General features: G+C 40.1%; 3 protein-coding genes across 13 annotated transcripts in view; 1 reads left to right on the forward strand and 2 right to left on the reverse strand.

Annotated features, from left to right (window-relative positions):
- farp1 (FERM, RhoGEF (ARHGEF) and pleckstrin domain protein 1 (chondrocyte-derived)) overlaps window positions 1-19,037 on the forward strand; it is a 45,275-nt gene extending 26,238 nt beyond the window's left edge. For 3 of the 10 annotated variants that reach the window (XM_044109574.1, XM_044109576.1, XM_044109575.1), the window contains exons 7-27: window positions 249-363; window positions 747-894; window positions 1,759-1,854; window positions 2,138-2,304; window positions 2,382-2,450; window positions 2,580-2,655; window positions 3,171-3,324; window positions 9,243-9,451; window positions 9,870-9,959; window positions 11,206-11,339; window positions 11,569-11,650; window positions 11,723-11,784; window positions 12,558-12,733; window positions 12,818-13,098; window positions 13,751-13,840; window positions 13,936-14,018; window positions 16,752-16,864; window positions 16,939-17,099; window positions 17,527-17,634; window positions 17,704-17,855; window positions 18,469-19,037. In XM_044109574.1, the coding sequence (XP_043965509.1) occupies window positions 249-363; window positions 747-894; window positions 1,759-1,854; window positions 2,138-2,304; window positions 2,382-2,450; window positions 2,580-2,655; window positions 3,171-3,324; window positions 9,243-9,451; window positions 9,870-9,959; window positions 11,206-11,339; window positions 11,569-11,650; window positions 11,723-11,784; window positions 12,558-12,733; window positions 12,818-13,098; window positions 13,751-13,840; window positions 13,936-14,018; window positions 16,752-16,864; window positions 16,939-17,099; window positions 17,527-17,634; window positions 17,704-17,855; window positions 18,469-18,544 (2,642 nt within the window). In that variant the 3' untranslated portion in view covers window positions 18,545-19,037. The remainder of the gene's footprint in view (window positions 1-248; window positions 364-746; window positions 895-1,758; window positions 1,855-2,137; window positions 2,305-2,381; window positions 2,451-2,579; window positions 2,656-3,170; window positions 3,325-9,242; window positions 9,452-9,869; window positions 9,960-11,205; window positions 11,340-11,568; window positions 11,651-11,722; window positions 11,785-12,557; window positions 12,734-12,817; window positions 13,099-13,750; window positions 13,841-13,935; window positions 14,019-16,751; window positions 16,865-16,938; window positions 17,100-17,526; window positions 17,635-17,703; window positions 17,856-18,468) is intronic. The other 7 variants (XM_044109582.1, XM_044109581.1, XM_044109583.1 and 4 more) reach the window with 5 other exon arrangements.
- A 152-nt stretch (window positions 19,038-19,189) lies between these two features.
- On the reverse strand, window positions 19,190-23,628 carry LOC122827117 (gamma-glutamylaminecyclotransferase C-like). 2 transcript variants are annotated; one of them, XM_044109728.1, is made up of 2 exons: window positions 23,611-23,628; window positions 19,190-20,718 (listed from the first exon to the last, which is right to left on the reverse strand). In XM_044109728.1, the coding sequence occupies exon 2, from the start codon at window positions 20,701-20,703 to the stop codon at window positions 20,245-20,247; it is 459 nt and encodes a 152-aa protein (XP_043965663.1). In that variant the 5' UTR covers window positions 20,704-20,718; window positions 23,611-23,628; the 3' UTR covers window positions 19,190-20,244. The 2 variants fall into 2 exon arrangements, with proteins under 2 accessions (XP_043965663.1, XP_043965661.1); XM_044109726.1 differs by lacking the exon at window positions 23,611-23,628 and adding an exon at window positions 21,494-21,606.
- Window positions 21,630-23,742, reverse strand: LOC122827116 (gamma-glutamylaminecyclotransferase C-like). The gene is made up of 2 exons (XM_044109725.1): window positions 23,611-23,742; window positions 21,630-22,619 (listed from the first exon to the last, which is right to left on the reverse strand). The coding sequence occupies exon 2, from the start codon at window positions 22,602-22,604 to the stop codon at window positions 22,131-22,133; it is 474 nt and encodes a 157-aa protein (XP_043965660.1). The 5' UTR covers window positions 22,605-22,619; window positions 23,611-23,742; the 3' UTR covers window positions 21,630-22,130.
- Between the last annotated feature and the right edge of the window lie 1,295 nt (window positions 23,743-25,037).

A 25,037-nucleotide genomic window follows, 5' to 3' on the forward strand; every position in this document is an offset into this window, starting at 1 on the left:
AGCCATCTGTCAAACCATCCATCCAACCATCCATTCATTCATCCAACCAGTCGTCCAGCCATTTGTCTAAACCTCCGTCTGTCCAACCTTCTGATTGAAAAAAGACAGGATGTACTCTTATATTTGTACAGATTTATTTATTTTATCAGTTTTCTTCATACTTTTCAAACTATTTGAATCTTTTCCGGCAGTTTTTTCTCCTTTCTAGTCCAAATAATCTCAGTTTTTCCTTCCCTCCGTCCCACCAGCTGAGATCGGGGACTTTGACGAGACGCAGAGCTGGCAGCACCTGCTGCACAACAAGTACCTTCCTGACCAGGACGCCATCAGAGACAAGATCATCGACTGCCACCGCCAACATGTGTGAGTTCAGCTTCCACAGACCTCCACTGCTGACTAACACGCAATCTTAACATTTGTAAACCAGGCGCACTTCCCCTCCCCCAGCTCAGATAAAGACAGAAAAACAAACCTCTGGTTTTCCCTCGCTCCAATCCCTCAGCTCCTTCGTAGCCGATGCAGGAAGGAAGTGGCTAATTCAGGCGCTCATACAGGAAACAGGAAGCGATTTTCAGATTTTGCGAGGAAACAAAGCTCTTTTTGCGGCAGGTTTCTTTCCGGCCTGCAGCAGGCGCCTCCGTCTGATCCTGTTGTTGTTGTGGGACTTGTGCAGTGGGTTTTCTGCTTGGATTTAAAGCTGCAGCTTTTGGACTTCATTTCAACTGAGTGGGGTTTTTCTTCCACAGAGGGCAGACTCCAGCGGAGTCGGACTACCAGCTGCTGGAAATCGCTCGGCGCCTGGAGATGTACGGCGTCCGGCTGTACCCTGCCAAGGACAGAGAGGGGACGAAGCTCAGCCTGACGGTGGCACACACCGGGGTTTTGGTTTTCCAGGTAGGATCTTCCTCCAAGTTCTGGTCCAAACACACCAGAAGGCAGCGACTCCGTTTGTAAGGGAAGTTCTACAGAATCCTGCTGGAGACCCAAATGTGTGGTTGAGGTTCACAGAAGCAGAGATGCACCTGAAAGCTGTCGGACATGAAGGACTGCAGTCTAATGATCTGTCCTTCCTTCTGTCCCTCATTACTTATGTCATTCCTTTCTTCCCTTTCCTTAATTCCACTCTTGTATCTTTTCTCTCATCCTCACTTGCATCCTACTTCCTATCTTTAATCCTTTTTTGTCTCCTACTTTCCTCCATGTATACTCCCTTGCATCTTTCTCAAACTATTTAATTTCCTCCTCCCTTTCTCGTGCCCTTCTTTCCACTCTTGTATAATTTATCTGTTCTTATTTGCATCCTACTTCCTATCTTGTATCTTACCTCTTTATCTTTTGTTCTGACTTTTTTTCTGTTGTACTTTTCTTCCTTGTGTTCTCCATTGTATCCTTTTTATACTTCTCTCTCCTTCCTTCCTTATGTCCTCCCTTATCTTTTTATCTCCTACCCTTTTCCTTTTCAAATCTTATATTATTCCTTCTTCCCTCCTGCAATCCTTCCTCTTTGTCTCCTTCATTTCTTCCTTGCACCTTGTATCCTTCCTTGTATCTTCTTGTCTTACATTAATAAATTTTACTCATTGTACAACAGAATCCATAAATTCATGAGAAAGTTGTGTTTTAAATTTTAAGCTAAACAAAAAATGACCTTAAAGTCTGCAGGAACTTTAGGATTGTTAATTCCTTAAATATATATAATAGTTTCTTTTTTTGCAGTAGAACTGGCTGCATTCAGTTGGTTTTCTGTTTCTCGTTCAGGGTTACACAAAAATCAACGCTTTCAACTGGTCCAAGATTCGCAAGCTGAGCTTCAAGCGTAAAAGGTTCCTCATCAAACTGAGAGCCGACCCCTCTGTAAGTCTATCTGAGATCAAAGTTTTTATTGTTGAAATCTTGAAAAGATGAAACTTTTCAACTGATTTTTCCAGTTAAAGCCACTAAATAGTTTTATTAAGATAGACGGTCACTTTTCTCCTACACAGGTAAAAATATGTTGAAGTAGTGTTACTCTTGAATATATTCTCTGGCTACTCTGAGATCTTCATTTAAGGAAAATGTTCCGTTTGATTAGAATAAGGGTGCGTTTGTTTTCCACTCCTCTGAGTCCATACTTTGCACAACTCTTGGTGTCGTCCAGCAGAACTCCCACCACGACACGCTGGAGTTCGCCATGGCCAGCAGGGACTGCTGCAAGGTATTCTGGAAGATCTGCGTCGAATACCACGCCTTCTTCAGACTGTTTGAGGAGCCCAAACCCAAACCCAAGCCCATCCTCTTCACCAGGGGTTCCTCGTTCCGGTTCAGGTGAACCAGGACCCAGAAACTGCTTTTTCTTCTGTCTTTTTTGTTTAAACTTACGTTTATATTCACTTTTCCTCCAGCGGGAGAACGCAGAGGCAAATCATCGACCACCTGAAAGACTCTGAGCTGAAGAAAGTCCCGTTTGAGAGGTGAAGACGTGTCCTGGTTCTGCTCCAGTTTCTCAGACAGACCCTTGTGTGGCTGTAATCAGATTTGCCTGGTGGGTTAGCTGATTAGTGGCGCATGCTTTGACCTGGTGTCGCCTCCTGTTTTCACAGGAAACACAGCAAGGTTCTGTCCAGCAGCAGCATGTCGCCGCACTCGTCTTCCTTCAGATCCCAAGTGCCAAAAGAGGTAAAACACCTTCCTGCCTTACCTACCGTCATAATTAATAAATTAATCACATGATGAATTAAAATGAGCTCCACATTAACAAAATCAAACCAAATTGAGATAAATTATGCTATGAGTGATTTGTTTGGCTTTGTAAGTGTGTGGGGAACCGGTTGACCTTTAATGACCTTTAAATGTAAAACTATGGCGGCAAAACCAATTTCAAGAAGGTGGAGGGCAAATTCACTCAGTCTGAAATCAAACGGTATTCTAGATGATTCTCCAGACTGGGAAGTTGGAGTTTCCCAGAATGCAGCATTAGCTAACACTTTCATTTTTTTTACAAAAGTTCTGATTAATATATCTTTAAGATCAAGTTTGTCATCAGAGACTAGAAAATCCATTTGATTTATCTTCCAGTTCCAGTGTTAAATGTTCTTTGAGAGTTGAATGTGTGATATTTTATATTTATTGAGAACAAACTCAAAACAACAATATCATTGTTTGTCACTCGTTTTTCTTGGTATATTTTGCAGAGTGCTACATCTATTCTGTTAGCAGACCAGCCCGACTCGGCCAAAACCAACGGCACCGAGGAGCCTCCCACCAACGGTTTCCCAGACGGCGCCCTCAGCTCGGACCCGAGCCGACAGAACCAGAACGGAGCGGGCCAGCACCTCCTGAACCCAGGTCCAACCTGCAGGGCAAACAAAGGCAGCAGCTCCTCTATTCCTTACATAGACTGCAGCGACATAGACAGCGAATGCGACGTGGGGAAGAGCGGCAGGGCCCCCAGGGGCCACAGCAGCGCAAACGACAGCAATGAGGATGAGGGCAGAGAGGGGGTTCTGTTCGGGGTGGTGAACGGGTTCTACCACACCAACCACCAGGGGCTGATGCAGCAGGGGGTGATGGGAAACAGAAATGCAGAGGAGGTCCTGTCCAATGGCGGCTCCTTCCACAGCCGCCTGCCGCTCCACAGCACGCTGCTGGACGAGATCTGCCAGGGCCGAGACAAGCGCGGCGCCGGCGTCGTTCGCCCGCTGGGGACCGGGACTCGCAGCCAGTGCTCCAGTCCGGTCATCAGCAGCTTCCACCCGCGAACCAATTCCCTCAGCGCCGAAATGACAAACGGGCACGGTCAGCCGCGCGCAGGGTCACGGTGGGACGACGGTGGCCATTATTTTAGCAAACGGCCCGGCGCCGGCCCAGTTGAGGCTGCCGCCGTCCCGCCGTCGTCCCACTACGGCAGCTACTCCCCGATCCTCTCAAACCACACGCCGCCACATCCGTCCAAACCATATAACCTCAACATCATGCGGAATCGTTCCGACACCGACCCGTTCATCCTCAGCCAGCTTACTTCCACCCCGATACGCCGAGCGGAAACCCCGTGCTCCGCCCCGACGGAGCGGAAAGCCGCCATAGCTAACGGTAATCTCGCGGTTCCGGGTCAAGCGCGGTCGAACGCGGCGGCCCAGCGGTTGTTTGGCCAAAAACCAAACAACAACAACAACAACACGCTGAGTCAGCCGGTCCAAATGATCGACGGGTCCACCAGCAGCGGCACCGACACCAGCGACACAGAATCCGACACCGGCAGCAGCGCGTACAGCCAGCCGCTGCTGTACGGTAACCCCGCGGCGGTTAGCGCTACTGACGGGAAGCTAACGTTTGGGAGTCTGCGGGCCGACGAGGAGCGGGAGCGGCGGTACCGGTTCGGTGAGGAAGACGTGGCGGGTCAGGTTTTTAGCTGCTGAGCAGGAAAACACAACCAGACTGATTTAATCTACAGTTTAACTTATTTACCTTTTAAATGTCGGGATGTAGTGATGTGGAGAATCTGGAAGGCCTCATTAAATATTGTGTTCTCTGGAAATTCGACTTTTTTAAAATTTGACATTGTCAGAGTATTTTGGAAAACACACGTTTCCATGGGGTGTCCTCATTTTTCCACACAATTCTGAAAGTAGAGGAAAAACATTTTAGTAAACTTTTCACAACTCTTTATAAAACGTTTGTGTAACAGATTTTGATCAAGTTTAACCACATTTTCTTAATTGTAAAATGGATGATTTTTAACAGAAATCTGTCGTTTTCTACTTTCATATAGATTCTTTTTCTTTCTACGCCCATCTGTTTTATGTTTTCCGTCTGAACCAGCTGTTGATGCTGGTTTATCTTGTTGCTGTGACGACGGTCTTGTAAATAGTTAAAATTTCCACGTAAATAACCTTTTTTAAGGGGAAATCCTTCCTGTACAATGTGCCATAACTTAAAAACTTTGTTGTTAGGAGGAAATCTTAAAGCTCACATTTGGAGCTTCTAGTTAAGATTATTTCTGCAAGTCTTCCAGTTATTTCTTTTAGCGTTGATTATATTTATATTAGTCTCTTCTGTATAGCAGGAATGTTAGATTTGTTGATATTTAGCTGATAAATTAGAGCGTTTTCTTGACTTATTGAGGAGAAACTGATTTATTTAGAGGTTAGATGTTTGACATGAATCTCTTTCTGTGTCCATGTTTGTGACGTGAAATAAAACCTTAGAGTTTGACTTTGTATGGTGCAATAGCAGTTTTCCTTAGAGGTTTTTATTGGGGCATTATAGAGGGAAAGTTGTGAGCAGCTCAGTTTATTTAAAGAAATGGTTGATCTAAATTATAGCCCTGTTTAATTGTATATGTTTTCCCAGAGAATGGGTTTTATTTTAGTGTTTGAAGTGACAGAAGAGGTCCTGTTGAGCACTTTTTGTTAATTATTTCAGATGACTTGCTCAGGAGATCTGTTAGAGGTGTTTTTCCACCTGTTACGCAGCATTTATTAGATTTTTTTAGAGAAAAGTCAACAAAAACAAAAAAGCTGCAATAATGAGGTTGCGTAAGTGTGCACATCCATAAACTAATACTGTTTAATATCCTAATACTGGCATAAAACAATTAGTGTAAGGATTTGCACACTTATATTTTACTCTAACAGATTTTTTCCTGTTAATTTGTGCTGGATGCATGTTGCATTAAAGGAGGGAAGTATTTTTCATGTTCTTTAACTTTATAGTAGCACTGGTGTGAAGACTTCAGAGAACTTATTCTGTATGTATCTTCGACTGAGATTGATTAGCTTTGAATTGAAAACAGTCAGATTTTGTGATATATATATTTTTCTGTTTTTCCTTCACATCCCTTTGTTTTCCTTACTGTAACTCAAAAGCACCACCCATAGTTGTCTGCTTGTGCTTGGCTCGGCCCCTGGCATGAACTCCACACTCTGCAATTAAATCTGAATCACTCGGTTCTGCTGCTCTTTCCTCACCTCTTAAACTGCAGTTTATAGGAGGCTCCTCATCTCCATCTGTCATTTGTTGCCCGTTCGGCTGCCTGTTCTCCACTTTTATTTTTGGCCTCACTGGAACAAGCAAATTCAGTTTTTCACACCAATTTGAGGTTATTTTTGCTTCATATTGTTCACGAATGTACTGCTTCAAATCTGATGTTTGACTTTTTTTCCTGCTTTCTTCTGAAAAAACAACAACTTTCTGCTTTGAAATGCACAGTTTTTTTTCTTTCTGTTTCTATGAATGCATGTTAACCAGGCTGGAAAAGTGTCACTTTACTGCTTTTTGCTCACTTTGTGTGTGTTGAGGGGTTCACAATGGTTCAAAATGTTTGAGATGCAGGTGATGCAGTCAAACATATAACCAAGCACATGCTCTTTGTTTTTTTTTTCTTAATTTTCAGAGTTGTGCCTTTCAATCGTTTTCCCCTCCTGAGTAAATCACCTGCACTGCGTTTATTTCAAACATTTAGGAGTCCGTTGTGTTTTGGATTTGTGCGACTTGGCTCCAGTTTCATTGGAAACAGAGAGGGAGGGTGAAGAAAGACAGACCAGTGAAGTTCATAACAATGCAATTATGCAAGTGTACAGAAGATATATTTGAGAAACGGGGCGTTTATGTTGTCAGATGCAGAAGTCTGCGTGTTGTCAGAGCTTGAAAACATGTTTAAACACAGGAACACTGGAGCTGAGTCTCACACTGTGGCGTCCTTACACTTTGCCTGTTTCATATTTGCATTTGCTACCACTCAATTCCACTGATGCTTCTTCTTTGTCATTTTAATGAAACTGAATGTACAGTGTACAGTAACTGTCACGGCACATTGGGGTTATTTTAGGTTGAAAGAAATCTTGGAGCTGCTGGATGTGTTTTTCTATCTTTTTTCTTAATCAATTAGCTTTTGCCTCATCTAAATTTGATAAATCAATTGTTTTTTAATCCTAACCACTTCCACTGGCTCTCTGGGTTTTTTAACTACCTAAAAGGCCTTTTAAATGTCCTTGCATTGTAACAGGCTTCTATGATTTTGTATTCATGCTGTAATTTGTATGTTTATGGACTTAATCCAAACCAAATTTGTTAGTTTTACCACTTTAACACTAAAATTATTCTTTATTCTTATTACATAGTTGTCCTGATATTTGGTGAAAAAAGGGAATAGATTGATCTTTTAGGAAGTAAAAAGCAGCATTAGATATGGGATACCAGCTGATGCTAACAGCCAGTTAGCTTAGCTTAACTCATATAGCTTAGCTTAAGAGAGATCATAAATATCAAAGTATCAATTTACAAAGAATTAAAGTTAAATAAACAAACAGTACAATGTTTTTTTAATAGAAGTGGGAGTATTTTGGTTATTTTGCAACTTGTTTTAATATTTTTAACTTCACCTCACCCTGGTTCCTTCTTTCTGTTACATTTCACTTAGCGTAGCAATATTTCTTGAATGTCTGTGGGTTTTTGGGTGTGAAATATTTGAAAACAGAATTTAAGTCTTTCATTGTCACTATAAGAACTGTTATATAAAATAATAGCGTTATTGAAACCAAAACTTTTTAAAATTCTCAATCCATTTCCTTTGTAAGCTTAGCTAACTGGCTAACAAAGCTATGCTAATGGTATCACCCAGACAGTATAGCAGTTATTCTCAGTATATGGAGCTAATATAAAATGCAGTTCATAAAAATGTGAAAAATGGAGTATTAGAATAAAATCTGCATGTTTTCCTGCTGTTAGCTGCCGACTTTTTAAAAAACTTCAGCTAGCCTTGCCGTGTTGCTGCTAACTAAAACATTAGCGACTGCTCCTGTTTGCATGTTAATTTTCTACTTTTAAAGCTGACTAAATCACCAAAAATCTAAAATAAACTGACTAAATCTGAATAATGATAATTTCTGATAAATGTGTACAGTTTCACTCGTGTTTTATCACTTTTGCAACGCTGTTCCTTCACATCTATCGCCAAACTCTTGCTGGATGTTTTATTTGTTGCTTCTATGACTTTTCCTCCTTTCTTTCTTTCATTCGTCTCACTTTTTAATCTGTTTGTGGTGCACTAGTGTTAATAAAAAAAAAACATTGTTTAACATAAAAAGGGACTCCAGAGTTCTGTTTGAACTGTGACCCCTCCCCCTGTGTTGCATTGTGGTAGATGTAGTCTTCCTGTTAGCATGTGTGTGTTGTGTCTGGAGTTATTTGTCCATGGAGTTTTTTTTCTCATAGCTCTGCATAGATCTGCACTCACTGGTTGCGATGGTTTTACCCATGATGCAGTTTGATGTATAGCAGTGGAAACTTTGCAGAACTGGGCAAGTATACAGTCGAATTTAGAATCATGTAGTTTAGTAGTAGTAGCTGTAGTATTAGTACTAGTATTAGTAGCTGGTTTCTACAGTTTAATGGGAGATGTTTGTGTAATGCTAGTATTTAATTGCGACATGCATATTTCAGATTCCCCACTGAGACTCCATTCAGAACCCCGCTATGCCCTGACCTACTTCCATTTCCCACACACTGCATGGTTGAACATCAGTATGTTTCTCTTGGAAGTTGAGATTAATGCAAAAAAGTTTAATTTTCTCTCATGTTTTGGTTTTGTTTTGGTAGATGTAATTTATTCGGGGTTCCTACGTAGTCTGGAACTGGAGTTTAGTATTTCCCAGTTTGGATAATTGTGGAAAAAGAAAATAAGTTTGCAGAAAAATATTTTGATTTCCAGATTTTATTGTTTTATTTACTTATTTTCCCTTGTTTGCTTCCTTCCTATTGTTAGTTTCTACCACTAATCTCTTCCCTTCTTTTATTCCGCATTTCTTCTTCTTGTGTCCTTTTTATTATTTTTTTGTATCCTTAGTTCCTTTCCTAAGTTGTCCTTTTCTCCTCGTTTCCTTCCTCGGTTTCTTCCTTCGCTCCCTCCAACCTAAGTTTCCTACGTCCTTAACTTTTTTTATCTTTTCTTTCCTTCCTTCCTCCCTTTCGTTTATTTGTAATAACTTAATAACAAATGTTAAAATTTAATATTTTTAAATTAATGTAAAGGACAGAAAACTCTGGAAAATTGAGTTTAAAATATGTAGGAACCCACATTGAACAAATGCTTTCAATTAGAAAATTGTTTTAAAAATTAATGCTTTTAAAAACTAAAAGAATCACAACCAAGTTCACCAAATTCAAAACCGACCTTTAATTTAATTTTCACACAATCTGATTAACCGTTTGCCTTGTTGTTCACTTTCTCCTCCTCCCCATTTGTGTTTTCCATTCCCAACGTTCAGGCGGCTCCGATTCCAAGGAATCTCCTCAGGAAAGTCCCCAGCTGGTTCCGAACGGCGGCGGCCCAGGGGAGGATCAGGAGAGGGGCGTCACCGCCATGGCGGATGTGTGTCAGATTCCAGGGGGTCATCCGCTGTCGCCGCTCACCAGCCCGCTGCTCATTGAGGCTGGATATGTCCGCCATGATGACGAAGAGGAGGCGAGGAGGAAGGTGTGCTTAGAAGTGGAAAAACAAAGAATTTGATTGGATGAATCAAAAAAAGAAGAAAATTTGCAAAATACCTGTATATATACTCCGTTGTTTTATAATTTGGCTATAATAGGACAACAAAAAGCAGAGAATAAGGTTGAAATAAATAAACACATCTCACAGCATGATACTGCCACTACCAAACTATAAAGATGTTTCCCCACAGCATGGTGCTGCCACCACCATGCTCAATGTTTTTATTTTAAATTTAAAGGTTTTCATAGTTATGGGAAGAAGATGCAAATAATTTCAGTTTTTATTTGTAGAACATTTTAAAAAAGATTCCCAGTTTTCTTCCTACTGTAAAGATCTATGTAGATTTGGTGATGATCTGTGTAGATGTAGATGTGCTAGATGTGCTGTGTGTGCTTGTGTCCAGAAGTTTCCCACAGACAAAGCGTACTTCATGGCCAAAGAGCTGCTGACCACAGAGCGGACGTTCCTGAAGGACCTGCAGGTGATCACTGAGGTGAGAACTGCTTCCTGTTCCTGCCAACACGCCGTCGCTTCATGAATTCCTCCGAAATGGTTCGGCCAAATATTTATGAATAAATCTGGGATCTGGTTGGAGGATTTTCCACATCTGTTAAAGTGAAAAAGGAAAAGAAAGAGGAGTGGAATGTTGTTAGATATAACTACACGTCCTCTCTTCATCATTTCTTCTTTCCTTTCTTCCAACATTTTTCTCCTCTTGTCATCCTCTTCTCTTCCTCCTGTTCTTCCTTCCATCTGCCATACTTTCTTTCCTCTTTGTATCTCTTCTTGTATTCTTTCTTTTTCCAGCATTTCTTTTGCTGCCTTTTTTCTGTTTCTTATTGTTTGCTTTCTTTGTTCCTTTTGTTCTTTTTAATTTTATTTCTTTCCATTTTTCTCTTTTGTTTTCTTCTGCTTTTTTCTTATTTCTGTTTGTTTTTCTTCTTCTCTATCTTGTTTTCTTTTTCTTCTTTCCATCTGACATTTTCTTTCTTTCTAGTTTTCCTTCTTTGTCCTTTTTTTCTGTTGTTCTTTCTTCCTCTCTCTTTTCTTTCTATCATTCTTTCTTTTTAAATCTCTAGGTTTTGAATGTAAATCCTGACTGGAGAGTTTCTGTTCTCTGAGACCTTTAACCTTTAACCCGTCTTTGCAGCAGAAGTTTGGTTTCTCTGCAGGTTTTAAACTTTTCTTTCAGATTGTTTTCTCTCTTTTCTTTTCTTATTTTTGTTTCTCCTTATAAAATTAAACTTCTGCATCATAAATCTCTACTAGAGGGCAGTGCAGCCTGGGCTGCATGGTTTAACTCTTCTGTGTTTTTAACAAAAATAACTTCAGGTTCAGACACCTGCTCTGAAGTCCATCATGACCTCTGACCTTTCCTGTGGAAAAAATCTCTCTGCTGACACTTTTTCTTCTATTTTCCAGTTTGACTTTAGATTTCTATTGGAAGTGGAAGGAAGGCGAACTGGACGACCTCTTGACCTCTCTGTCGTCCTATTTCCTCCCTCCCTTTCCTCCTTCCTTCTTTGTTTTCTAGCTTGCTGTTTTTGTTCCTTAGCTCTGTCCTCATCTCCTTCCTCCTTGTGTTTCTCATGTCCTCATTCCTTCGTTAGTGTTTACAAATCAAATACTGAGAATTCTGGGATCTGGAAAAGTCTGAAATATTTTCAGTGAATGTGTCAAAAGTCTCCTCTTCATATTTTACCATCTCCTCTCTCTGCTGTGTCTTCTTCTGTTTCCAGTTCTTCCAGAAAGCTGCAGGGAAAGATGAAGCCTTTCCAGACTCCGTTAAGAACCTGATCTCTTCCCACTACGATCCCGTTTACAAGTTTCACCAGGGGTTTCTCAAAGAGACGGAGCAGCGGCTGGCTCAGTGGTGAGCTCTCTTCTTCTACTGTTCTCCTCCTACAGAGGGATACAAACTTTATTTTGGTTTAGAGCCTCATAGGAAGTCCTCATTTCCTTAAAAACCTGCTTTCTTGTCTCTGGAAGTCTGTATGGTGACGTTTTCCACCTCAGTGTGTGAAATTTATCTCATCCTTCCCTCTAGTGGAGATTATAGGCAACTGCACATGTATAAATAATAAATGTTCTTCCTCCTGCAGGGAGGGTCGGTCCAATGCTCACATCAAAGGAGATTATCAACGAATTGGAGACGTTTTACTGAAGAATATTCAAGGATTGAGGGTGAGAGTTCTTCTGGATTTTCTCCCAGATTGTGGCGATTGCAGATCTAATCGCTTCCTTTTGTTCCTGCAGCAGCTGACGGTTCATCTGCAGAAGCATTCGGAGTGCCTGGTGGAGCTGGAGCGAGCTTGTAGGTACGGCAGTGGAATTAAATTAAAGCCTTAAATTAATTAACAAAAATAAATCATCTCAGGACTATTTAATCTCATATATTCTACATTTTATATTTTCTGAGAGACTTTTCTGTCAGTCAAAAGTTTGAGTCGCCTCCACAGATCTTCATTCGTTGAGGAAAACTACCTGCTAATACTCTCACTAGCCAGCTTTTTTACATCATTATTTTTAATATTTATTAGATTTTGTTTAACAACAAAACAAAATATACAAACTGAAAATGATATAAAATATAAAATGATATACAAACAAAATGATAATTTCCAGATGATGTATCCTAAATACTCCTCCCTAACTAACTTAAAGGTATAAGAAATTCTCAGTTGGAAGAGTTTTTGTGAAACATTTATTAATGTAAAATGTGGCAGGCAGTATATTAATATTTATCAAATTTTCAGCTTCCTTTCTGATTGAATTTCCATATCTGATCCCTTGAACAGGATTGGATTTTTCAGTTTCTATTTGCAGGCGCTGCATGTAACATTGATTTTAAATTCACTTTTCATGTGTCTTGTAAAATAAACATGTTTCCACCGTCGAGGAGCGGCCATATTGAAACACAAATCTACTTTATAAATCCTAACTAGTGGAAAATTTTGTATCTTTTTGTGTCTGGAAACCTGATTTCTGAGTCTGCCGTTACCTAGCAACCCCAGCAGATGCCAGTGTTGTTGCTTAGCGACCCCAGTGTAGCTCAGGGCTTACCAAGCGTTAAGTCTCAGTCTGTGTCCAGGTCGAGTCGTAAGGTGGAGGCCGTGTGCAGGGACTTTGAGCAGCAGAGGGTTTGCTACCTGCCGCTCTACATCTTCCTGCTGCGCCCGCTGCACCGCCTGCTGCACTACAAGCTGATCCTGGAGAGGCTCTGCAAGCACTACCCTCCCACCCACGACGACTTCAGGGACAGCAGAGGTGAGTGGCCTCGCCTCGTTTCGTCTCCGCCCGCCTTTTCCTCGCCGTCGCCCCTCTAAAACCTGGCTGCCTCGGTTCCTCCAGCTGCCCTGGCAGAGATCTCTGAGACGGCGCTGCAGCTTCAGGGCATCATGATGAAGATGGAGAATTTCCAGAAGCTGCTGGAGCTGAGGAAGGATCTGACTGGCGTGGAGAACCTCGTCACGCCTGGCAGGGTGCGTCTTCCTCCGCGCTGTCTCCTCCTCAGGTCTGCTGGACTCCAGCTGACGGGTCGTGTTTGTGTTTGTGGCCTGCAGGAGTTCATCAGGCTGGGCTGCCTCAGCAAGCTGTCAGGGAAAGGTCTGCAGCAGAGGATGTTCTTCCTGGTACCAATCACAGCTTCACTCAGTTCACTCTGCTGCTCCAGAAAACTAAACACAGGGATATTTACACACCTCAGTCCCAAAACCGAGTCACTCTTCTTCTCCTCTTTTTTCCTTCCTTTCTTTCTCCCACCAGTTTCTTCATTCCTCCCTCATCTTTTTTCCTACATCCATTACTTTTAAAATGTTTCTGTTCTACCTTTGTGGTGTTTCCCTTTTTTCTTTTCTTTTTTTCTTACTTGTCTTTTTCTCCCTTTTGTTTTACCTCATTTCCATCTTTGTCCTTCTCATCCTACCTTGTTTCCTCCCTCCTTTTTTCATTCTTATGTCCTTTTTCCTTTCCTTCTCTGCATCTTTCTTTCTTTTTTTCCTCCTTTCCTTGTTTTCTCTTTCATTTTTTTCATCCTTCCTGTGTCTCTAATTCCTTTCTCATTTTCTTCTTTCTGTCATTCTTTTTGTTTCTTTCCTCCCTTCCTTGTTTTCTTCCTTTCCTTTTGTCTGCTCTCTGTCGATGCCTCTTTCATACATTCAAAGTTAATTTTTGCATTAAATTTGTTTAAGATGTAATTAAATGTCAGATAAATCTTGTATTTTACACGATGGCATGTAGGAATGTTGTCCTTCTGATTTTATAACCGCTTCCTGTTTCCTCCAGTTCAGTGATTGTTTGATGTACACCAGTCGAGGAACGACTCCGTCCAACCAGTTTAAGGTTCATGGCCAGCTGCCGCTGTACGGCATGACGGTGTGTGATCAATAATAAGACCAAAATAACAATTATTGATCAGATTCAAATCTGTTATGTGTATTTTTTTATGCGTTTCTGCTGCTGTTTTTCAGATCAGAGAAAGTGAGGAGGAGTGGGGGGTCCCTCATTCGTTTACGCTCTTTGGACAGCGGCAGTCTGTGGTGGTGGCAGCCAGGTGAGGAAAACAACACGTCTCAGCTGTTTTTATTCCTCTAGAGCAGGGGTCTCAGACTCGCAGCCCGCGGGCCAACTGCGGCCCTCGGGACGATAGTTTGTGGCCCCCACCTTAATATGAAAGTTTAATGTTAGTGTGGCCCGCGAGCAGTGATGTCAGTAACGCGTTAATTTGTAACGCGTTACTGACGTCGGACCACTTTTTTCAGTAACCAGTAATCTAACGCGTTGCTATTTCAAATCCAGTAGTCAGACTACAGTTACTTATCAAAATCATTTTTGCGTTACTATCTTCTTTTGTTATTTAATCGTATTTCCTCTACTCGTCTTGTCGAGTGACCGACGTCTCTATGCGACAGAAATGTAAACAATGGAGGGAGATGCGCATTTTGTTGGTGGAAAAACTGGAACTATTTTGAGATTCTGCCGCCAAGTCCGATTATTATAAGCGGCTTTGGGCTTCATTTTTTAAAGTCGCTTGCCGATTTAATGAGCGGCGGGTTGCGCTTTTTGGGCTCGTTTTTGAACGTGAAGTTGCTCATTTGGGCTTGGAAATAAGCAGAGACTCATAATAAATCCCAGAATTTGTCCGTCATTAAGGTAGTTTTACTCAGTCTCTCCTGTTCATCATTTCTCAGATGATCCGTCCCGCTGTGTCTTTGTTAATGTCAAGTTAATGTATTACCTCTGAATGACGTCGAGCTTCGCGTTGCGCTCCAGAAAACTACAAACATCGAGACCAATATGAACAGCGCAATAAACGTGAAAACAGCCACGAATGAACGTGTCCGTAGTTTCCAATAATTATAATGGCAACTTAATTCTAATTATTAATACTAAGATAAGTGTCGCAAATCTGTGCAGCCATCTGAGCTGTGAGCTGCAGGAGGAGCTCTGTGCGCAGTGACACCAAATGCAGGGCCGTAACGCAGAACCTGGAGGCCGGGGGGGAGGGAAGGGGAGGCTTTAAAATCCTTCTTAGAGTTTTCCAGACAACAGTGGACCACACAAACTACTCACGTTTTTTATTTTTCTACAATCTCCTCTTCAGTTCAACCTTATCAGTGGAGACACATTGTTGATGTTACCATTATAAAATAGCTTACAAAAAAGTATTGGCAAAGCTCAATGTGATTTTCACAGGAGGCGGAGTGTTGTTGTTAGCACCTGCTGAAAGTAACTAAAAAGTTACTTTTAGTGTAACTTAGTTACTTTCCAAATCAAGTAGTCAGTAATCTAACTAAGTTACTTTTTCAAGGAGTAATCAGTAGTTCGATTAAAGTTACTTTTTCAAAGTAACTATGCCAACACTGCCTGCGAGTTTGATATGATTGGCACTTTTCAGTGTTGTGTGCGGAGCTGAACTAACTTACCAATCACAGTGCTTCAAATGGAGCTCATTGACCCGCAATGCCTCTCTGAACTCAAAGCCAAGTTCAGGGAGGTGAGTGGAAAAGCAGACAAGCTTGGGCAATTTTTGAGAGAATTGCCACCCAGCTTCCCTGAGCTTTCCCAAATGTTCAAGCGGACCATGTGTCTTTTTGGGAGCACATACTTGTGCGAAAAGCTCTTCTCTACCTTGAACTTCAATAATCTGTTATAATCATAACAGTTTATGTTCAATGTTCCATTCATGTTCAGAAAGTTAAAGGTTAAAGAACTGTTAATACAGCCATTTGAATCTGAATTATAATAATTACATTTATCTAGTCTTCTATAGCTGCTGTGTTATTATTATATTTTATTTATTTATTACTGATTAAGTTTTTTTTTCTTATGAATTGTTAATTTATTTTTTCATCTTATTTTGTGTTTAAAAAATAAAAATAAAGACATTTGATAACATTGGAATGTTTTTGTAAGAGCTTTTCTTGTGGAAAACCCGATGCGGCCCAGCCTCACCCAGACTCTACCTCCATCGGCCCCCAGGGAAATTGAGTTTGAGACCCCTGCTCTAGAGGCTTAAAAATAAACACTTTCTTTTTTTATATACTATATCTTGTTTTATTTTCTGAAAAAGAAAAACAAATAACAGAAAATATTTTTATAAAGCGGTTTTTATTTCAGTCATTCAGACGTTGAAATGATCCCTTCAAATCTGATCCTTAAGAGTTGAAGTTTGAAATTACAACTTTACAAAATGCTCAACATTCATCATTTTATTTTTTATGTTGACATTTTCTTAAAATTATGACTTCATTCTGGTAATCTTAGCGCTTTATTCTCACATTATCTCTCGTTTTACTCAAACTGTGACTTTATTCTTGGAATAAAAAAAAATAAAAAATCACAGGCTGTGAATTCAAAGTCCACATAAACAGAAGCTGCAAAAAATAAGCTGTCAAACTCACTTTAAAAACCCAAATCTTACCAAGTATTTTTGGTTGAATATCTAGTGAAAAAATCTTAATACAGAATTTCTTAAAATTGGGAAAGAACTAGTTGCAGATTCTTTCACTAATATAAATACATTTTTACATCTTTATAAGTTAAATAATCTGTCTAGTACTTTTTAAAATCAATATTAAGTAATTATTTACTTAAATCATCTAATATTTGCAGAAAACTTAGTTGTAAGTTAGTGTTGTCTTATTTCAAGTGTTTTAAGATATTTTCACTAGAAACTCGACCAAAAATACTTGGTAAGATCTTTGTTTTTGCAGTGCAAAATGGCGGCCAATCTGGAGTGCATAGATGAAAAAAATAAAGAAGCCATATTTGTTTGTTCCTGCAGTTGTGCTGCAGAGATGGAGCGCTGGGTGGAGGACATCAGGATGGCCATCGACCTGGCAGAACAGAGCAGCGGCCCAAACGCCGAACTGCTGTCCACCAGTCCACCCGACACCAGTAAGATGCTCCCAGTAGATCAGCAGTCAAACTGGTTCCAACACCCGTCCAGACGGCGTGTCTTTGTCCTTCAGAGCCTCTGGAGGACGCTGGAGCTGAGCTGGAGTCGGAAGAGGAGCTCTGCGGCTCGCGCTCGTCCCTCGAGCGTCAGAGTCACCGTGGCAACACCACCGTTCACGTCTGCTGGCATCGCAACACCAGCGTGTCCATGGTGGACTTCAGCGTCGCCGTGGAGGTGCTGCTCCGCTCTCCGCACTCATCTGTGCTTCATTCTGTGTGGTTTCCTGCTCAGCTTGTCTTCTCTTTATCCACCTGTCCTCTTCCACTCCATCTGTGCCTTCATTTGTTTGTCTGCTCACGCTGGCATTGGTAGGGCCGGTCAGTGAGTTCATGAGGTCCTGCAGTCTCACCTTGTGGTTTGCAGCCATTCTGTTACTGACATCTGGTGGCGCAGAGAGGTACTGCAGCAGCCGGGAAAGCACTTCTCTGTTTAGAAAGTTGTTCTACAAGTCAAATTGGTGAAACTTTTGTGAAAGTAAAGAGTAGATGGTAATAGAGGCAAGCAGCTTTCCCTTTTTTACGCAATTTGTCCAATTTTCTAATCAAAATTGTGAGCAGGGACGTTTTAATGAGCTTTGGGCTTCATGTGCTTGTGTTTGCAGAACCAGCTCTCAGGTAACCTGCTGAGGAAGTTCAAGAACAGCAACGGCTGGCAGAAACTCTGGGTGGTCTTCACCAACTTCAGCCTCTTTTTCTACAAGTCGCACCAGGTAAGATGTGCAAACGCGTAACAAAGAGTCCCTCTGGGATTTCTTTAACAATATCTGGCGTTCCTGCAGGATGAGTACCCTCTGGCCAGCCTCCCTCTCCTGGGCTACTCCGTCACCGTCCCGGCCGAGTCCGAGAACATCCACAAAGATTACGTCTTCAAGCTTCACTTTAAATCCCACGTGTACTACTTCAGATCAGAGAGCGAGTACACCTTTGAACGGTGGGTGTTCACTCAACAAAGAGCAGCAATTTAATCTGGTTTTACCCAGGGGTGAGTGTTTTATTTAAACCACAGAAGAAGTTCATAAAATTGCTTTTGATGTTGCTGCTAAAATATTCACGACTAATCGTCTGCCTGTCCATCTGTACATCCACTGACCAACCAGTTGCCAACTGGTCCTTACAGCCAACCATGAACCCTTCTGTCCATCATCTTTCCCAGTCATCCATTAATGAGCCCAATAATCTTTCCATTGATCCTTCTGTCCTCCTAGCAATGCGTAAATGAGTAAATTTTTTTGCCAATCTATTTGTAGGCCTGTTGAACCCGTTCATTGGACTCTATGTGTGTCCATTTACCCATCACTCCATCTACAACCTTTCACCAACTCATCCTCTCACCCATTGATCAATCTGTTTATTCACCCAACTATCAATCTGTCCATCAATCAATCCTTTGTGAAAACCAACACAAATTTTATTTGGGACAATAATTGACCAAGAAATTAGAATTTGGAATTTAAAATAAAAAATCAGCGAGAGCCTTTGAGAAAATGAAAATATGAACTGATTTCTTTCACAAACTAAGTGGGTTTCCTATTGTTGGTTATCAGGTGGATGGAGGTGATCCGCAGCGCCACCTGCTCCGCCAGCCGCCCCCTGCTGAGCTCCAGGAAGGATCTGTACTGATGACTCTGTCATCTCCACCTCGGCCTTACACAAAACCACAGACTTCTCTTCCAGCCTTTAAAAACTCATTTTTTTACACACCAACACACTCAGAGGTCCTCAAAGTTCCTTTCACACCATTTATTTTCAATGCTCTTACTTTTTCTGTGCCAAACTGGAAAATATTACTAGTATTGTCCTTATTTTCACTTTTTTAACTCGACATATTTAGAGTTCCATAAAGCAGATGTGTTGATTAATCATGATGCCAGATTAGGACACAGAAACCATGTTTTCTTTTTGTAATTCCTCTTTGTACAGTATTTTGATAACACTGTGAAAATAGTTTTTTCCTTCTTCGTTTTGTCGTCACTGAAACGAAACACTTCAGACCTGCTTCCAAAGCCGACAGAGATTTTCAATCTTTATCGCCTTCTTCCCAGTATTTTTACAGCTTTCTGGAATTGTTTTGGAAAGTTTGTGTTCATAAGAAAAATAAACAAAGCAGATTACAGATTATTTCATATTTTACTTGTACAGATTGCAGATTTTAATCCTTCATGACGGTGTTCCCCAAGGCACTGTGTTGGGGATCCTGCAGTCTTTTTTTTCCATCGTCTTGGGAGCCAAAATATCCAGTTGAAAATACTCAAAGTTCACAAAACTTTTTAGTGTTTTTCTTTTTAATTATAATTACAAAAACTGTTGTATTTTAAAAAATCTTACCTCCTGAATAAACAACATAAACACAATATTTTAATGGAATAAGCAAATGAGATTTCAGTAGATTTGAAACAAAAAAGCAGCAAAACATCCTAAAATATTCCTGTTGATTTTTTCTTTGTTTTGTTTTTGTTTTTAGCGACATTAACAGAATTTTTCTCACTTTTTCTTTATTTTTCCACCTTTATCAAGTCAGCATTTTATTAGTATCCACTGGAAGTTTTTAGTCCCTTTTACTAATAAATTAAATGGAATTAAAAACCAAAATCCGGGTGAAAACTTTGTGTTGAACGTTACATTTTAAGAGTTGACTCCTGTTTCAGTCTCGTCACACTGGTTTGTGCTTTTTTTGTCTACGGATTATCTCTGTAATCCAGGCAAAAAAACCTGTTGCCCTACCTTTATTTGTGCAAAAGAAAAGAAAAAAAGCTTTTATTGTGTATGAGAAGAAATGAACACTTACTGAAGAATTCAAAAGCACCACAAGCAGCGACTTGTTCAACAGAGGAACCAACATTAATCTTTTATATTCCTGTAACACAAAATACCTCGTAGGATGAGGCTGTGGACTTTCTCCACATCCACGAAACACACTTCTACCAGAGAAACAACCCGGAAAGACCCAGCGGCTCAATCAAATCACACTGAACAACAGAGTAAGCAATAAAAAACTCAAATAGTTAAAGTACAGAGAAAGCACTTTGATAAAATAAGATGCATCTTTTATTACAGCTTAACATTTTCATTTTTAAATATTGCTAACAGCTGATTGCCTCCCAGAAAGTTGTTCATTAAGAGACAAAGTATAAAAAGCAGACAAATTTTCGGATAAAACGTAAGACTGAGTGTATTTGAACAACTGAAGTTCCTCATCTGGCTTTAAATAATTAAAGAACAGAAAACTTAATCAGTTATTGATTTTTTACTCATTTGCTAGAACTCTTGATCCTCTTTCTGTGGGTTTAAAGGCACTAAAGTCATCCTACTCATCCACATCACTATTTCCTGTCTTCCCTCAGTACAAATTTCAGTCCGTGGTCTCCGTTGGAGTCGTAGTTGTCGTAGGTGGGCAGTGATGGCCAGTCCGGCTGGTAAGTGGTGGTGCTGTACACAAACGCCTCCATGATGCTTCCAGGTGACAGATTCTCCTCTCTGTTCGCCATCTTGACTTCCAGCTCCACTACAGTGCGCTGGTACATGGTGGGAACCTTCTCGAACCAGTCCAGGTATTTCAGCATCTTTTCGTCCACTTTGTAGACTTCCCCATTAACTCTCTTGCCTTGTCCAGGAAGGTTAAGGAGGAAGGGGATGTTGTAATTGGTAGCAATCACCAGTGGATACTTCTGGACGGTGACGGCGGTACTGAGGAACTCAGCCTTTCCATTATTGCTGTCTGTCATGTAGGGGTAATTGGGTTGGCTCCTCTTCAGGGAGCCGTAAACAAAGACACGATGCATGAAGACTGAAGGCACCTGGGAAATAAAGGATTATTGGTATAGTTCTGGTTTGTTCACCTGCATTGAATCGATATTATTTACATATCTAGAAAAAAATACAACTTAAAGCTGCAGTATGTAAATTTTATAAACTGATTTTTACATATTTGTTAAAATTGTCGCCATGTCCTGAAAGTTTGAGACCGAAAATGAACAAAAAGATTGATCTGAAGAAATTAACCCAACCAGAAACAACCAATCAGAGCCACTGCTGTCAATCAATCCCATGTACTCACTGCTCGTATGCTAATGGTGGAGGAAAAACTTTTGGTTAACAAAAAAGTAGTTTATCTGCAGTAAACTACAGCTTTAAAAACACAATTTTTTCACTTTATATTTAGGGACGTGAAATTCAGCCAAATTATTTAAACATTTATTTGATTCTGCATGATGTATTTACGTAATTTTGTCCCTTGCGTCCCTCCATACAAAACACAACATAAACCTCTACATTTAAAATGTCTGAATAAGGACTCTGATATATTTGGAAGCATTAAAAACAAAATTCAAAGGCTGAACTGAACGCAGGTTAGACAGGGTTGATAAATGAATTTAGGAGCCAACCAACCCGGAACTGAGGTCGGCACTCGATAATCCAACATTTCCTATATACAGTAACAACCGAACATTTCTAATGCTGCTATTTTGTCTGCTTTTATTAGTCATCCCGGCCTCCGTAGTTTTTGCTCAGCCCCCAACAACTGAAAATCCCAGTATTGTAAACGTAAACCAGACGTATTGGTCTTCTTACCTTGCAGGACAATAATTGTCAAGAGTAATCCCAGGATACTGGTTCACGCATGCGCACACGTGACGCCGGTCGCATGTCTTTCTCAGCAGTAGAAAAAATGGATTCTGGGTAATTTAAGAGCAAAATCACACCCAGAAACATAATCTCTCTGGTTTATTATTTGCTTTAAAGTTAATTTAACTTGATTTAACGCAGTTTGATTTGACCTCAACTGAGATTGAAGGCTTTGTACTGACACCTGCTGGGCTAAGATAGTACTGCAGGAGCGAAGAAAGAACCTCTTTAGAAATTTGACCAAAACATAATTTAAGACTTTTGCCATCCATCCAGTCATGGGAATAGTAGTAAAGATATTTTTATAGATACAGTTTGTATAGACCAGTACACTGAGTCTTGCATCTGTCGAAAATGGTTTAATAAAAGATTTTTAAAAAGATACTGAACTGCAATACTAATGCAGCCTATTTATCATTTCATATTAAACAATTTTGCTGATTTGCACTTAGCAGGTATGTTTTCTAAATATTTACAGATTATAGCTGGTTTCTTGGCTTTCTGCATTTTACTGAGAAAAATATTGGTTGTGTTCAAGACATATTTTGTGTTAGTAATTCTTAGGGGAAAAGAGTTATGAGCATCACTCGACTGAAGCCCACTTTCTGTCTTCCCTCAGCTTGTATTTCAGTCCGTGGTCTCCGTTGGAGTCGTAGTTGTCGTAGGTGGGCAGTGATGGCCAGTCCGGCTGGTAAGTGGTGGTGCTGTACACAAACGCCTCCATGATGCTTCCAGGCGACAGATTCTCCTCCTTGTCCACCATCTTGATTTCCAGCTCCACTACAGTGCGCTGGTACATGGTGGGGATATTTTCAAAACTGTCCAGGAATTCAAGCATATTTCCATCCACTTGGTAGATTTCTCCATGGACTCTGTTGCCTTGGCCTGGGAGGTTAAGGAGGAAGGGGATGTTGTAATTGGTAGCGATCACCAGTGGATACTTCTGGACGGTGACGGCGTTGCAGAGGAACTCAGCCTTTCCATTATTGCTGTCTGACATGTAGGGGTAATTGGATTGGCCCCTCTTCAGGGAGCCGTAAACAAAGACGCGATGCATGAAGACTGAAGGCACCTGGGAAATGAAAAAAAGGGAAATTGGTTTGCTTCTGTTTTTTTAAGCAACTCAACTTGAAAATCCAGAGAAAACACTAAAAAAGACAAAACTTTTCCACTCAAACACAAATGTATCTAGGGAAAATTAAAAACAATATCAAATGCTAACCTTCTTTAAAAAAGGCTTTAATCAGTGGATTGTTCTTAACAAAAAGCAATGATGAATTATTAACAGTACAACTTTAAGAGCTTCCTGCAGAAACACTGATTAGTCTTGTTCTTAGTGTTATGTAATCAACAGCCTTCAATAAAAACTGCTGTACAGAGCAGGTCACTGTCAAAAGTGTCAATAAAAATATTTATTAGTTTGCAGGGCGGCTGTATAAAGACTGAAACCTTGATAAGGTGTTTTTTACAATTTAGATATTCCTTCAGCTGCTCATTAGACTGAGTAACTAACAAGACTGCACCACCTCTCCATTAGTCCATACAACTAAAAGAAAACTTGTTCAAAGCAGACAAATAAATTATTTTTTCTTTTTATTTGGTGCTTGTGCGCCCCTTTTTTTATCTGCCCTGAACATCTGCCTATGTGGCCAAACTTCCACAAATAGATTCTACAAAATAATTTAATTAATATTTTAGACGACTATTTTTTAAGTTTTCAATAAAATCTGCCATTACTAAACTAACTGTGTCCATCTTGTAGCTTTAAAAATCAAACATTATCTAAAACTTATTCTTATATGAACATCAGAGCTGCTCTAGGTGAACATTTCTATTGTTGCTGTGGTTTTGCAGCGTGCAGATCTTTAATAACACATTATACAACGTCCTAAATAGAAACATCGGAGCAGAAGCGGCTTTCTGGCCGAAGTAATAAACTACAAACTGCTCTACAATGTCGTCATCACGGCCTACGTAGTGCACTAAATTCAATAACTTTTATTTTCGCTAAGCGAAAATAGCGGAATTATCCTGCAGACTTAAAACTTGTTCAGTGGTCTTACCTTGCAGAACGGGAAGAACAAGTTTCAATTTGGGTCGTGGAGCAATCCCAGGTCATGTGCTTCACGCATGCGCACAAGCTTCCCTAGAAAACTGTAACGTCAGCTCTCACGTAATTTTACACGTTAAAGAACATCGTTTCCCCGATGATTACAAGTTTTTAGAGACGATAATATGAATTATTCTGGTATTTATGATGGTAATCAGTGGGATAAAAATGAATAATAAGTAGAACGACTTTTTAAAAATAATTTAATTCAGATTTTATCATAATAATCGGTAGATGAGCTGGTAGATTTTGGCATAAAAATGTCTTTTTGTTTGCTAAATCTCAGGTTGTTTGTGCATTTTTTTGGCTAACCACTGCTTAATTAAAATAAATCTTGATTTTAATCTGGAAAAATATGGAGATATATCCTCATATTTCTATTTTTATCTGCTCAAAAATGTATTTACACTCATTTTAATAAGGTTCAAAACCGAGGACTAACTTTGAAAATCAGTTTTGCTAAATATTATTTGGACATATGTGATTTCAGTTCAAATGACACAGAATAAATGTAATTTTACCAAACAATCAAAACAGAATAAATATCTAAATATTCTTTGCTTCTGATAAATTAGAAATCTTCACAATTGATTTCTGATGTAGAAAATAGTCACAATATGATGAGGAAAAACCATTTGCTACAGTGAAAAGACAAACAACTTAATTTCTTTAATAGGCCACACATTTCCCCAACACATATGAATACCAGAGGTTCTCAGATGGAGGTTTGTAAATAAAAACACGGAAACAAAGCAGTTCGCCTTCTGCAATTTACACAGCTGGCTCCATTAAAATCCACTTAGCAGCACTGAGATATGACAGCTTTAATACGCTTACAGCAGAATTATGGCATAGGTTTTAAATCAGGAGTTCTTCCAGATCTGGAGCCAAATTTACTCATTATTCTCCTTTCTCTAACGCCTGAAGGACAAATAAAGGTCATGCCTGGTGCAGAAGATGGATGAAACCCCCAGAAGAACAGCTCTTTCATTTTAAATGTGCTCCTCTCAGAGTATTTCATTGTGGAAATGAGCTGATCCAAGAAACTAAAGTGCATCTGCGTGTTTTATTTTCCAAATCAAGATGGCTGATAGTAAATCTGCCAGGAACGAGGCCTGCTGACTCAGCCTGCAAATCCACTGAGATCTAATAAACTTTCAGCTTCTGCATTATGAGAGATCTTCACCAGCTCTGGTGATGCAATAAAGAGAAATTTATCATTTTTTAAAGCTAAACTGTGTCTTTATCTCTTTTAGCCACTAAGAGTTCATTTCGGCAAAGTGGATAATATGAAAATTTAATATATGGGGCTGATAGAGCATATAAGAAGAAAAGGGAAGGCGTAAAAACTGCCACTTCTGATTTCACATCACTTTAAAA

This window comes from Gambusia affinis, linkage group LG24 (genome assembly GCF_019740435.1).
Source record: "Gambusia affinis linkage group LG24, SWU_Gaff_1.0, whole genome shotgun sequence".
Lineage (NCBI taxonomy): Eukaryota > Metazoa > Chordata > Actinopteri > Cyprinodontiformes > Poeciliidae > Gambusia > Gambusia affinis.

Excerpts from the sequence above, each read along its gene's own strand:
- LOC122827117 (XM_044109728.1), bottom strand. The coding sequence starts at position 20,703 with ATGCATCGTGTCTTTGTTTACGGCTCCCTGAAGAGGAGCCAACCCAAT.
- LOC122827116 (XM_044109725.1), bottom strand. The coding sequence starts at position 22,604 with ATGCATCGCGTCTTTGTTTACGGCTCCCTGAAGAGGGGCCAATCCAAT.